At 40.0% G+C, this 13,536-nt stretch overlaps 1 protein-coding gene across 1 annotated transcript in view; it reads left to right on the top strand.

The window, feature by feature from the left end:
• MPP4 (membrane palmitoylated protein 4) overlaps window positions 1-13,536 on the top strand; it is a 56,571-nt gene that overhangs the window by 25,175 nt on the left and 17,860 nt on the right. Inside the window, exons 12-14 of the mRNA XM_025404770.1 lie at window positions 6,055-6,072; window positions 9,793-9,831; window positions 12,060-12,080. Coding sequence (XP_025260555.1) covers window positions 6,055-6,072; window positions 9,793-9,831; window positions 12,060-12,080 — 78 coding nt within the window. The remainder of the gene's footprint in view (window positions 1-6,054; window positions 6,073-9,792; window positions 9,832-12,059; window positions 12,081-13,536) is intronic.

The following is a 13,536-nucleotide window of genomic DNA, read 5'->3' as shown; positions in this document are numbered from 1 at the left end:
CGTGCTGTGGCTTGACAGAGGCCAGCTAAGCCTACTGAGCAAGGCCCTTCTGAAATGGCCCTCAGGTGGGCCCTGGAAAGGGGTTAAGGGAGGGAACTGGGCACCAGAAAGAGGGAGGGGAGGCAAAGAGAGGAGACTGGAAGGGCACAAAAAGTACCAACATCACAGATCTACCCATGGCAAGCCTCACCCACTTTATTATGTATCCCTTCTCCAAGCCAAAAATTACTTTTCCTTTTATTTTCTTATTGAAAAGATATGAGGACAACTATAAAGGCAGTTTTTGACAGAAGAAAACATGCCTTTTCAATGACAATATTTTCATATTAACTTCCAGCAGTGAATACATATTTTACATGGTTACAGTAATAGCTGCAATAGCACTTTTTTTTTTTAAACTTAACATCTTTTTTTCTTTTTTAATTATACTTTAAGTTCTGGGATACATGTGCAGAACGTGCAGGTTTGTTACATAGGTATACATGTGCCATGGTGGTTTGCTGCACCCATTAACTCATCATCTACATTAGGTATTTCTCCTAATGCTATCCCTCCCCTTAGTCCCCACCCGCCAACCGGCCCCAGTGTGTGATGTTCCCCTCCCTGTGTCCATGTGTTCTCATAGTTCAACTCCCACTTATGAGTGAGAACATGTGGTGTTTGGTTTTCTGTTCCTGTATTAGTTTGCTGGGAATTATGGTTTCGAGCTTCATCCATGCCCATTCAGTATGATACTGACTGTGGGTTTATCATAAATAGCTCTTATTATTTTGAGATACATTCCATCAATACCTAGTTTATTGAGAGTTTTTAGCATGAGGGGATGTTGAATTTTATCAAAGGCCTTTTCTGCATGTATTGAGATAATCATGTGATTTTTGTCATGGGTTCTGTTTATGTCATGGATTACATTTATTGATTTGCATATGTTGAACCAGCCTTGCATCCCAGGGATGAAGCCAACTTGATTGTGGTGGATAAGCTTTTTGCTGTGCTCCTGGATTTGGTTTGCCAGTATTTTATTGAGGATTTTCCCATCGATGTTCATCAGGGATATTGGCCTGAAATTTTCTTTTTTTGTTGTGTCTCTGCCAGCTTTTGGTATCAGGATGATGCTGGTCTCATAAAATGAGTGAGGGAGGAGTCCCTCTTTTTCCATTGTTTGGAATAGTTTCAGAAGGAATGGTACAAGCTCCATTTGGTCCTGGGCTTTTTTTGGTTGGCAGGCTATTAATTACTGCCTCAATTTCAGAACTTGTTATTGGTCTATTCAGGGATTCAACTTCTTCCTGGTTTAGTCTTGGGAGGGTGTGTGTGTCCAGGAATTTACCCATTTCTTCTAGATTTTCTAGTTTATTTGTGTAGAGGTGTTTATAGTATTCTCTCATGGTAGTTTGTATTTCTGTGGGATCAGTGGTGATATCCCCTTTACCACTTTTTATTGTATCTATTTGATTCTTCTCTCTTTTCTTCTTTATTAACCTGGCTAGTGGTCTATTTTCTTAATCTTTTCAAAAATCCAGCTTCCTGAATTCATGATTTTTTTGAAGGATTTTTTGTGTTTCTATCTCCTTCAGTTCTGCTCTGATCTTAGTTATTTCTGGTCTTCTGCTAGCTTTTTGAATTTGTTTGCTCTTGCTTCTCTAGTTCTTTTAATTGTGATGTTAGGGTTTTGATTTTAGATCTTTCTTGCTTTCTCCTGTAGGGATTTAGTGCTCTAAATTTCCCTCTAAACACTGCTTTAGCTGTTTTCCAGTGATTCTGTACATTATGTCTTTGTTCTCATTGCTTTCAAAAAACTTATTTATTTCTGCCTTAATTTCGTTATTTACCCAGTAGTCATTCAGGAGCAGGTTGTTCAGTTTCCATGTGGTTGTATAGTTTTGAGTGAGTTTCTGAATCCAGAGGTCTAATTTGATTGCACTGTGGTCTGAGAGACTGTTTGTTATGATTTCTGTTCTTTTGCATTTGCTGAGGAATGTTTTACTTCCAATTGGTGGTCAGCTTTAGAATAAGTGTGATGTGGTGCTGAGAAGAATGTATATTCTGTTGATCTGGGGTGTAGAATTCTGTAGATGTCAATTGGGTCCACTTGGTCCAGGGCTGAGTTCAAGTCCTGAATATCCTTGCTAATTTTCTGTCTCATTGATCTGTCTAATATTGACAGTGGGTTGTTAAAGTCTCCCCCTATTATTGCTTGAGAGTCTATGTCTCTTTGTAGGTCTCTAAGAACTTGCTTTATGAATCTGGGTGCTCCTCTATTGGGTGTATATATATTTAGAATAGTTAGCTCTTCTTGTTGTGTTGATCCCTTTACCATTATGTAATGGCCTTCTTTGTCTCTTTTGATCTTTGTTAGTTTAAAGTCTGTTTTATCAGAGACTAGGATTGGAACCCCTGCTTTTTTTTGCTTTCCATTTGCTTGGTAAATTTTCCTCCATCGCTTTATTTTGAGCACATGTATGTCTTTGCACATGAGATGGGTCTCCTGAATACAGCACACTGATGGGTCCTGACTTTTTATCCAATTTGCCAGTCTGTGTCTTTTAATTGGGTATTTAGCCCATTTACATTTAAGGTGAATATTGTTATGTGTGAATTTGATCCTGTCATTATGATGCTAGCTGGTTATTTTGCCTGTTAGTTCATGCAGTTTCCTCATAGTGTCAATGGTCTTTATAATTTGGTAGTTTTTGCAGTGGCTGGTACTGGTTTTTCCTCTCCATATTTAGTGCTTCCTTCAGGAGCTCTGGTAAGGCAGGCCTGGTAGTGACAAAATCTCTCCGCATTTGCTTGTCTGTAAAGGATTTTATTTCTCCTTCACTTGTGAAGCTTAGTTTGACTGGATATGAAATTCTGGGTTGAAAATTCTTTTCTTTGAGAATGTTGAATATTGGCCCCCACTCTCTTCTGGCTTGTAGGGTTTCTGCTGAGAAATCCACTGTTAGTCTGATGGGCTTCCCTTTGTGGGTAACCCAACCTTTCTCTCTGGCCGCCCTTAACGTTTTTTCCTTCATTTCAACCTTGGTGAATCTGAAGATTTAGTCTTTAGGGGTTGCTCTTCTCAAGGAGTATCTTTGTAGTGTTCACTGTGTTTCCTGAATTTGAATGTTGGCCTGTCTTGCTAGGCTGGGGAAGTTCTCCTGGATAATATCCTGAAGAATGTTTTCCAACTTGGTTCCATTCTCCCTGTCACTTTCAGGTACACCAATCAAATGTAGGTTTGGTCTTTTCACATAGTCCCATATTTTTTGGAGGCTTTGTTCATTCCTTTTCATTCTTTTTTCTCTAATCTTGTCTTCATGCTTTATTTCATTAAGTTGATCTTCAATCTCTGATATTGTTTCTTCTGCTTGATTGATTTGGCTATTGATACTTGTGTATGCTTCATGAAGTTCTTGGGCTGTGTTTTTCAGCTCCATCAGGTCATTTATGTTCCTCTTTAAACTGGTTATTCTAGTTAGCAATTCCTCTAACCCTTTTTCAAGGTTCTTAGCTTCCTTGCATTAGGTTAGAACATGCTTGTTTAGCTCAGAAGAGTTTGTTATTACCCACCTTCTGAAGCCTACTTCTGTCAATTCGTCAAAGTCTTTCTCCATTCGGTTTTGCTCCCTTGTTGGCAAGGAGTTGTGATCCTTTGGAGGAGAAGAGGCATTCTGGTTTTTGGAATTTTCAGTCTTTTTTCACTGTTTTTTCCTCATCTTCATGGATTTATCTACCTTTGGTCTTTGATGTTGGTGACCTTCAAATGGGGCCTCTGAATGGACATCCTTTTTGTTGATGTTGATGCTATTTCTGTTTGTTAGTTTTCCTTCAAAATAGGCCTCTGTGCTGCAGGTCTGCTAGAGTTTGCTGGAGGTCCACTCCAGTTCCTGTTTGCCTGGGTATCACTAGTGGAGGCTGCAGGACAGCAAAGATTGCTGCCTGCTCCTTCCTTGGGAAGCTTCGTCCCAGAGGGGCACCTGCTAGATGCCAGCTGGAGCTCTCCTGTATGAGGTGTCTGTCAAGCCCTGCTGGGAGGTGTCTTCCAGTCAGGAGGCACAGGGGCCAGGGACCCACTTGTGGAAGCAGTCTGTCCCTTAGCAGAGCTTGAGCACTGTGCTGGGAGATCTGCTCCTCTCTTCAGAGCTGGTAGGCAGGAACTTTTAAGTCTGGTGAAACTGCACCCACAGCCACCCCTTCCCCCAGGTGACTGTCCCAGGGAGATGGGAGTTTTGTCTATAAGTCCCTGACTGGGGCTGCTGCCTTTCTTTCAGAGATGCCCTGCCCAGAGAGGAGGAATCTAGAGAGGCAGTCTGGCTACAGTGGCTTTGGGGTGCTGTAGAGGGCTCCACCCAGTTCAAACTTCTCAGTGGCTTTGTTTACATTGTGAGAGGAAAATCGCCGACCCAAGCCTCAGTAATGGTGGTCACCCCTTTCCCCACCAAGCTGGGGTGTTCCAGTTCAACTTCAGTCTGCTGTGCTGGCAGCGAGAATTTCAAGCTAGTGGATCTTAGTTTGCTGGATTCCATGGGGGTGGGATCCGCTGAGCAAGACCACTTGGCTCCCTGGCTTCAGCCGCTTTTCCAGGGGAGCAAACGGTTCTGTCTTGCTGGTATTCCAGGCGCCACTGGGGTATGAAAAACAAACAAACAAAAACTCCTGCATCTAGCTTGGTGTCTGCCCAAACGGCTGCCCAGTTTTGTGCTTGAAACCCATGGCCCTGCTGGTGTAAGCACCCGAGGGAATGTCCTAGTCTGTGGGTTGTGAAGAACGTGGGAAAAGGGTAATATCTGGGCTGGCGTCCCAGTCCCTTACAGTCTCTTACAGCTTTCCACGGCTAGGGGAGGGAGTTCCCCAACCCCTTGTGCTTCCTGGGTGAGGCAACGCTCCACCCTGCTTTGGTTTGCCCTTCGTGGGCTGCACCCACTGTCTAGCCAGTCCCAGTGAGATGAGCCAGGTACCTCAGTTGGAAATGCAGAAATCACCTGCCTTCTGCATTCATCTCACTGGGAGCTGCAGACCAGAGCTATTCCTATTCAGCCATCTTGCCAGCCACTTCACTTAACATCTTATCAGAAACATTTTTCATGACACAATCTTCATAGTGATATTTTAGTTACTTCTTCCATGTTTTGAAAAAGTTTTTTTTTAAAACCAAACTTTCATTTATCAAAGGCACATGAAAATGCTAATTACAGTTTCTAATCAGCATCTGATAATTACCTGTAGTATAACCTCTAGTTGCCATTTAATTTGGTTATGTGCTCTGTGTGATTTGTATTAGACTTTCTACAAGTCCATGCTGAAAATAGTTTGCAATACTCTATTATTATCCTCACAAATCTCTAGGTCCACGAGCCTCAGGTTTGGAGCCACTGACTTAAAGGGTCCCCTCTCTCAGGGAATGTTTCCGATAGACGTGATTATTTTTTAAACTACTAAAAAGATCATTTATTTTCAACTATTACAGATGATCCTACAATTAATATTACTTTGTACATTTCTGCTCTGCTTAAGTCTTATCATACCTTCCTCCCCGCAAAAAAATATTAGGGGCAGGCTACTGAGTCCTAAGATAGAGGCAATTTTATTAATGAAGTGTTATTGATGTTAGTTTGTAGATGATTATTAAAAAGTTATTGACTAAAGCTGCACTTACAATTGTCTTCCCTCTTGCTTTCCCTCCCTTCCTTCCTCCCTCCATCTCTCTGTCTTCTTTCCTTCCTTCCACTGAAAATTTGGGTTCCTAAAATATGCTGAACTAAGCATGTTAATTCAGAAATTCATAGAATACTACCCTTGTAGAACTAGCTGGGGTGAAAGAGGGTGGGATTTACCAGAAGCAAGTAGATTCCCATTTCCAACAAGGCTCACAAATATATCGGTTTTATAAGGTATTCATTTATCATTTTGTTACTAAATCTTCCCTGAATTTCTAGAGAATAAACCCAGAATACTAATTACAATAATTTTTGCACATTACATTTCTTATTGTAAATTAATCTGAGAAACTATTGTACAGATATTGTGTTCTTTTTTTCCCCCCTGCTTCAATCATTTGCTTGTACCCAGCAATTTCTATGGAAGAAGGTAAGAAATAGTATTTAGGAAAAAACTCTTATTTCCAACATCTTTTAGAAATTTCTTGTAGTTTAAAAAATTCACTTTAATTCCATTCAGCTATTTATTAAGCTCTTCCTATATACCTAGTAGTGTGATAGTTATTAATACCTTAATTTATAAACATATGTCATTCAAAGATATGCATGCAAAGTATAATTGTCCTAATACTGAGAGGAATAAAGAAAAGAGAAGTAACATTTATATGCAGCTCCAGAGTTTAGCATAGCATATGGCAAGAACTCAATAAAAGCTGTGAAACTGATGAGATGTTTTGTTTCAACTGCTTTATACACGTTACCTAACCTAACAATAACACCATAGTGAAATTATTATTATTATTCCCATCTTATGGATGAAAAGATTGACATCCAGAGAAGGTAAGAACAGTTGTCAGTAGTTGCAAACAGTGTAATCTGGATTCAAGATTCCGTCTGTCTAAAAGGCCCTGCATTAGGGAACAAATGGGACCTTCAGTTACCAGCCTTTCCCCTTCTCCATGCCCAACCATCTGGATGACTCATTTTGATGGCTCTCTCTCTCTCTCTCTCTCACACACACACACACACACACACCCCCCAAAGCAAGATGCTGTCTGCTTCCAGAGAGGGGAAAGAAGAGGTGTCCGGCCGGGCGCGGTGGCTCAAGCCTGTAATCCCAGCACTTTGGGAGGCCGAAACGGGTGGATCACTAGGTCAGGAGATCGAGACCATCCTGGCTAACACGGTGAAACCCCGTCTCTACTAAAAAATACAAAAAACTAGCCGGGCGAGGTGGCGGGCGCCTGTAGTCCCAGCTACTCGGGAAGCTGAGGCAGGAGAATGGCGTGAACCCGGGAGGCGGAGCTTGCAGTGAGCTGAGATCCGACCACTGCACTCCAGCACTCCAGCCTGGGCGACAGAGCCAGACTCCGTCTCAAAAAAAAAAAGAAGAGGTGTCCTCTTAGCCACCATCCACAGTTCATCCTTGAATTTGGAAAGGGAAACCAGAGAACTGCAGAATGACTTTTGAAGGCTAATCTATGGGAACAAGGCTCCAATCTGTGTCCCCCCAAAACAAAAAAAGGTGTATGACACAGGAAGGCGAGAGCAGAAGGAGAGGGAAAGAGGGGCAAGTCCAGGTTGCCTGCTTCTGGTTTGTCTACTCAGGGTCACGTTATAGACTGCATGTTAAGAGTTGTGGAAGGGAGCCTGGGCATAGCCCTTGGTGGGAGAGGGGAGCTGGGAACTCTATGGTATTGGTGGGTGATAAGGCCATGGTCTTAGCTTGAGCTTCCATAACAAGATACCACAGACTAAGTGGCTTAAACAACAGATATTTATGTTCTTACAGTTTCAGAGGCTGGAAGTCTAAGATTAAGATTCCAGCAGGGTTGGTTTCTGGTGAGGCCTCTCTTCCTGGCTTGCAGACAGCCACCTTCTTGCTGTGTGCTCATTTGGTGTTGCCTCTGTGCATCCTTAGAGAGAGAGGGAGAGGGAGAGGGAGAGAGAGAGAGGGAGAGGGAGAGAGAGAAAGAGGAGAGGGAGAGGGAGAGAGAGAGAAGAGAGATAGTGGTGGGGGACACGGGGAGAGAGAGAGAGGAAAAAAAAAAAAAGAAGAGAGAGACAGGGAGGTCGATTGATCTGGTATGTTTTCTTCTTCTTATAAGGCCACCAGTTCTATCAATTTAAGACCCTAGACATATTACCTCATTTAACCTTAATTACCTCCTTAAAGGCCCTATCTCTAAATACAGCCATACTGAAGGCAAGGGCTTCAACATATGAATATTTTGGGGAACACAATTCAGTACATTATCCTAGCTGATAATGTGGAATTATTGATTTGAGGAGAACAAAAGTCAGTGGCCCTATCTTAGGGCCACTTGACACTTATCAGAGTCAAGCGTCAGAAAAGTCAGAGCTTCTTGTGCTGTTACTGGATAATCATGCCTGGTTTTTGTACCTTCCTCTGTAAAATAAAAGTGAAAATTGTAGTCTTTGTTTGCCCTAAAGAAAAACAACTTTATCATGTCCTGGGAACTAATGAACTCACTGTTGTTATGGATGGCTAGTTGTTATGGATGGCTAATAACAATCTAATTATTTAATTAGGAAATTAAATTTAATTAATTAGGAAAATAATCTCTAAATGAATACAAGTAAACAAATGACAGTGCGGGAAATCTAAACCATGTCACTTGTTTATCTGTGTCCCTAACTGTACAAGACAGTGTTATTTCATAAAATTTTTCATATTTCATTTAAAAACATTAATGAATGATGTAGTTTTTAAGAGGTGGTGATAAGCGTTACTTTATATTGTAGCTTATTCTACAGACTGTGCTTTGGACTACACTTTTACAGACTATGTACTTTTGGAACCTGTATTAGCCTCATTTATTAAATCAGTATTTGTTGAGCACCTGGGATGTGATGGGCACTGCTAGAAACAAGATGTAAAGTGCTGAAAGAAAAAAAAATTCAGAACCTATATTCAAATAAACTATTTTGATATTTAAAAGAAAACTCAATTTAAGAAATAATTTATCATTTGCCCACTATGTGCAAAATACTGTAGTAAGAGTCTGTAAAAACTAGTGAGACAGCCCCTGTCTTCAAGAAGCTGTCTAGGAGAACAAAGAAGGCAAACCCCCGAATGGTTATAGATGTACAATAGATGTGCAGTAGCCGACAGTTCAAGGTAGTAGGAAGAAAATGCTCTGCAAGGGGGTATTCATTCTGATCAGTGCTTGAGATGGACCTAGAAGCATGACAGGCACAGGGAACAGGGTAGCAAAGGCCGTGATGTCCACTCTAATGGTAGCGTAAGATGCGTGAAGGAAAGAAGCGGACGACAACCTTCCAAGCTGGGTTTAGATTGTGCTGTAGAGAGTTTTGAGAATTAGGATAAGTAGTTTTTAAAGTTATATTCCTTTATTCTTTTATATATACTTCAGCTAAAGGTAAAGAGAATTCACATTTATTGAGTACTTAGCATATGCCTGAGCTTTTCATGCATTTTCTCAATCCTAGCCTATATGGTAGGTACTATTACTCTCCGCATTTGCAGATGAAGAACAGTGGCTTAGAGATCAACTAATTTGTGCAGCATTCAAAAGCCTATGGTTTTTAATTTTTCACCATTTTTATATTATATAGCCTCCCACATCATACATTTTCATTTAATACAGGAGAGCCCTTTTTATCTCTCCAAGTAAGCAATAGCTCTAAAAGTAAATTTATCATAAGGTGGATGGAGTTTTATTGACATACATAGTTTTTTATTTTTATTTTATGAGTTTTATTGACATACGTAGGGAATTTTTAATTTTTATTTATTTATTTATTTATTTATTTTTTAGACAGAGTTTTGCTCTTTTTGCCCAAGCTGGAGTGCAATGGCGTTATCTCGACTCACTGCAACCTCCGCCTACTGGGTTCAAACGATTCTCCTGCCTCAGCCTCCCAAGTAGCTGGGATTATAGGTGTGCGCTACCACACCCGACTAATTTTTATATTTTTAGTAGAGACAGGGTTTCACCATGTTGGTCAGGCTGGTCTCGAACTCCTGACCTCAGGTGATCCACCCGCCTTGGCCTCCCAAAGTGCTGGGATTACAGGCGTGAGCCACCATGCCTGGCCATGGAATTTTGTTTTTAATGCAGACACATTTTAAATTCTGTTTCTCCCTTTCTGTACTCTTTTATAGAAGATGACATGAAGATTGATGAGAAATGTGTGGAAGCAGGTAACATTTTCTCTTGATTGCTTTGCTGTTAGAAGAAATATGAAGCATGTCAATTATAGATTATCTGAAGCAGAGGTGTCCAAAGGGGCCATGGGCCTTTCCTCTGGGAGAAATGTGTAAAATGACCCTCCACCCCCATCTTTCTTCTGTAGTTCTGGCCGTTGGAAGGAGAAGCTGTGGTAATGTCTCCAGGTTCCCATTGATCTACTAGAAAATGTTCTAGAAAGCAGCGCTTTGTAGATGATCTCAGGAACACTTAGTAACACTCAGCATATCAGATGGTAGAACACTTGGAAACCTCTGCTCTTTGTGAAATAACATAAAATATTGCAGTATCAAATTTTTAAAGAGCAATATATATTTTATTATTAAGTTTGATGCCATCTTCTGGTGGATTCTAGTATAGATAAATAGTAGTAGGTTCCAAAATGAGAAGCCATGCATGAAAGTTTTTTACATTTCTATTCTTTAATTTTTTTGTAAATTGGGAAAAGATTTTTCAAATTTAGTGGCAGAAATAAGACCAGCTTAAGAATCACTAGGATTTTGTTAGGAGACCAGTTGGAGAACCTTAGTCTGATAGGTGAATCTGTCTTTGCTTTATAGGCTAGTCTAGTTCTTAGAAGTGAAAGAACAATATAAAATTTTGAAACAGTGGGCATTTCAATGATTCACATATATTTTCCAGAACAACTGCAGAATACTGCTGACATTATGTTTATTTTACCAAGTATACTTTTTAAAAAAACTTGCAGTAATATTCATTTCCTTTCTACAATTTTCATTATATTTTTATTAGGTAATAATTCACATAGTTCAAAATTTAGTAACTACAAAGGTATATTCAGTAAGAAGTTCCTCCCTTTCCATGTTCTCCTACTCATTTTTCTTTCTTGGGGCAATAAATGTTAATAGTTTCTTCAGTATCACCCCACACATATTCTGTGCACAAAAAAGCAATGATGTGGTCGGGCATGGTGGCTCATGCCTGTAATTCCAGCACTTTGGGAGGCCGAGGTGGGTGGATCACGAGGTCAGGAGATCGAGACCATCCTGGCTAACACGGTGAAACCCTGTCTCTACTAAAAAATATACAAAAAAAATTAGTTGGGCATGGTGGTGGGCACCTGTAGTCCCAGCTACTCGGGAGGCTGAGGCAGGAGAGTGGTGTGAACCCAGGAGGCGGAGCTTGTAGTGAGCAGAGATCGTGCCACTGCACTCCAGCCTGGGTGACAGAGTGAGACTCCATCTCAAAAAAAAAAAAAAGCAATGATGTGTATATTTCTCCTCCCCACTTCATCACCCCCATCTTTTTTTCTAAATCTACATGCACATACCCTTTGATAGCATGAAATGCACACTGTTCTGTTCCTGGCTTTTCTAACTTAACATTCTAAATCTTGGAGGTGACTCTATCTTAGCACATAAAGAGCCTTGTCTTTATTTTTTTTTAACAGCTTATTGGTTATTGCATACTGATACAATCACTTATTTGTAGGCATTTGTGTTATGTCCATTTGTTTCTATTATAAACAGTGCTACAATGAATTGCTTTATAAATATATCATTTTACATGCATGAGAATACCTTAGATGCAGCATTGCCTGATCCAAGGATGCATCCATTGGCAATGTTGCCATATATTTCAAATTGCCCTCCATGTATGTTTCTTAATCCTTAATCTTTCTTTAAAATGCTAACAAGAGTTGTTTTAACTAATGAGGAAGTTGGTTTATCTCACATCCTTCTCAGCCACCCGATCAAGCCAACGTAATCAAGTCGTTCATATGCTCACGCTCCTCACCATCACCCCCATTTGTGGGTCTCCAACTCTTCAGGCAGGGTGCACCTCTCCTACATCAGCAAGCCGTCTGCAGCAAAGCTGAGCAGTAGCTAACTATCTCTACGGGTTTCCCTGACATTCCACTTTCCCCTTCCCTCTGAGCTTTTCACATTTTATTTTATTTATCCTCTATTATTTTATTTATTTTGAGCTCCTGCTGCACCCCTGACTGTCATCATGGCTCAGCTGCCGAATACCATGTCTTTCATTTAAAGTTGATATATGCCATAGAGACACCATCAATTTGACCTTGATTTAGGAAAAAAACTTAAAAGGTGGTGTATGGGCAGAAGTAGGGGGCCAGAGAATTAGACTTAAAATATAGACTCAGTGTAGATGGTCATGTAATAACATTTTTTATTTTTGCCTCCATGGAAAATCATAGATGAAGAAACATTTGAATCTGGTGAGTAAAAAAAATGAGTATTTGGTACTGATTTTTAAATGTATATTCCAAATTTTGATGCAATTTATACACATATTTAGGGTTATAATAATTGTTTAAATATATCAACAGTAAAAAAAATTAAAAAGTAACTATATGTATCCCACATCATGTTGTCAATCTCAAATATACATTTTAAAATTTATTTTTAATTTTAATTTTTAATATTTTTGAGAAAAAATCTGTCACTCAGGTTGGAGTGCAGCGGTGTGATCATGGCTCACTGCAGCCTCGAATTCCTGAGGTCAAGCGATCCTCCCACCTCAGCCTTCCAAATAGCTGGAACTACAGGCATATGCCATCACACCTGGCTAATTTATTTGTTTTGAGACAGGGTCTCAGTCTGTTGCCCAAGCTGAGGTGCAAGTGGTATGATCATAGCTCGCTGCAGCCTTCACTTCCTTGGCTCAGGTGACCCTCCCACTTTAGCCTTCCAAGTAGCTGGGACTACAGTCCCATGCCACCATGCATGGCTAATTTTTCAATTTTTTTGTAGATATAGGTCTCACTGTGTTGCCCAGGCTTGTCTCCAACTCCAGGCCACGAGTGGTTTTCCCACCTTGACCTCCCAAAGTGAGCCACCACGCCTGGTCCCAGTAAAATGTATTTTTAAAAATACAGCAACAGTGCTGTTGTGAAATGTAGATTTTACCTTAACCAGTACTTCTCACGGGGCTAGTACTGTCCCTGATGCAGCATTTTGGAACTCTTTGGGAGCATTTTTTTATTGTCACATTGATTGGGGGATACTCCTGGCCTTTAACTGGTGTCTCTTGACCCACATATCTTCTGAATGTCCTGCTGGACAAAACTTGTTACAAATATAAAAGGGTCATTTTTCAACACACAAAAAGTTTTCATAAGATTTAGCATGAGAAACACAGTGATTTAGAAGATAGTCATTATGGAGAGAGACATTCAAACAGAATGCAGACATTGCCTTGCAATTATTGAATGATTTATTCCATGTATCCTGTCTACTCGATATTGCTAGTAAATAAACTAGAAAGTATATCTATACTGAATTAATTTTCTTTAATACATTATTTGTTATTATTGATGACATACGGTAAGTATCAAGTGTCTATCCCTCAAAATAATGTTGAAATCATTAAAAACAAAATAGGCCCCACAGAATTTTATCTTTAAACTGCAAACCTGCTAGGGCATGTTAACATGACCCACCCAATTCCAGGCATATTATTTTTCCTCATTTTCTCCATTTCATTGGTCTCTAATTGCTTTGGCATATTATCTTTACCTCAATTAAGGCAATTTCCTTCTTTCTCTTATCACATACAAATAAATCTAGCCTTTTATTACTTACCAAAACACTTTTTATTCTGGTGTCCACCTGTTTCTTTTCTATTTTTCTGTACTTCATATAAGGAATATTTTCTGATTTCTTAAATTCTCT

The sequence above is a fragment of the Theropithecus gelada genome, chromosome 12, assembly GCF_003255815.1.
Source record: "Theropithecus gelada isolate Dixy chromosome 12, Tgel_1.0, whole genome shotgun sequence".
Classification (NCBI taxonomy): Eukaryota; Metazoa; Chordata; class Mammalia; order Primates; family Cercopithecidae; genus Theropithecus; species Theropithecus gelada.
Note: the sequence above shows the minus strand (reverse complement) of the source record. Positions and strands in the feature narration are given on the sequence as shown.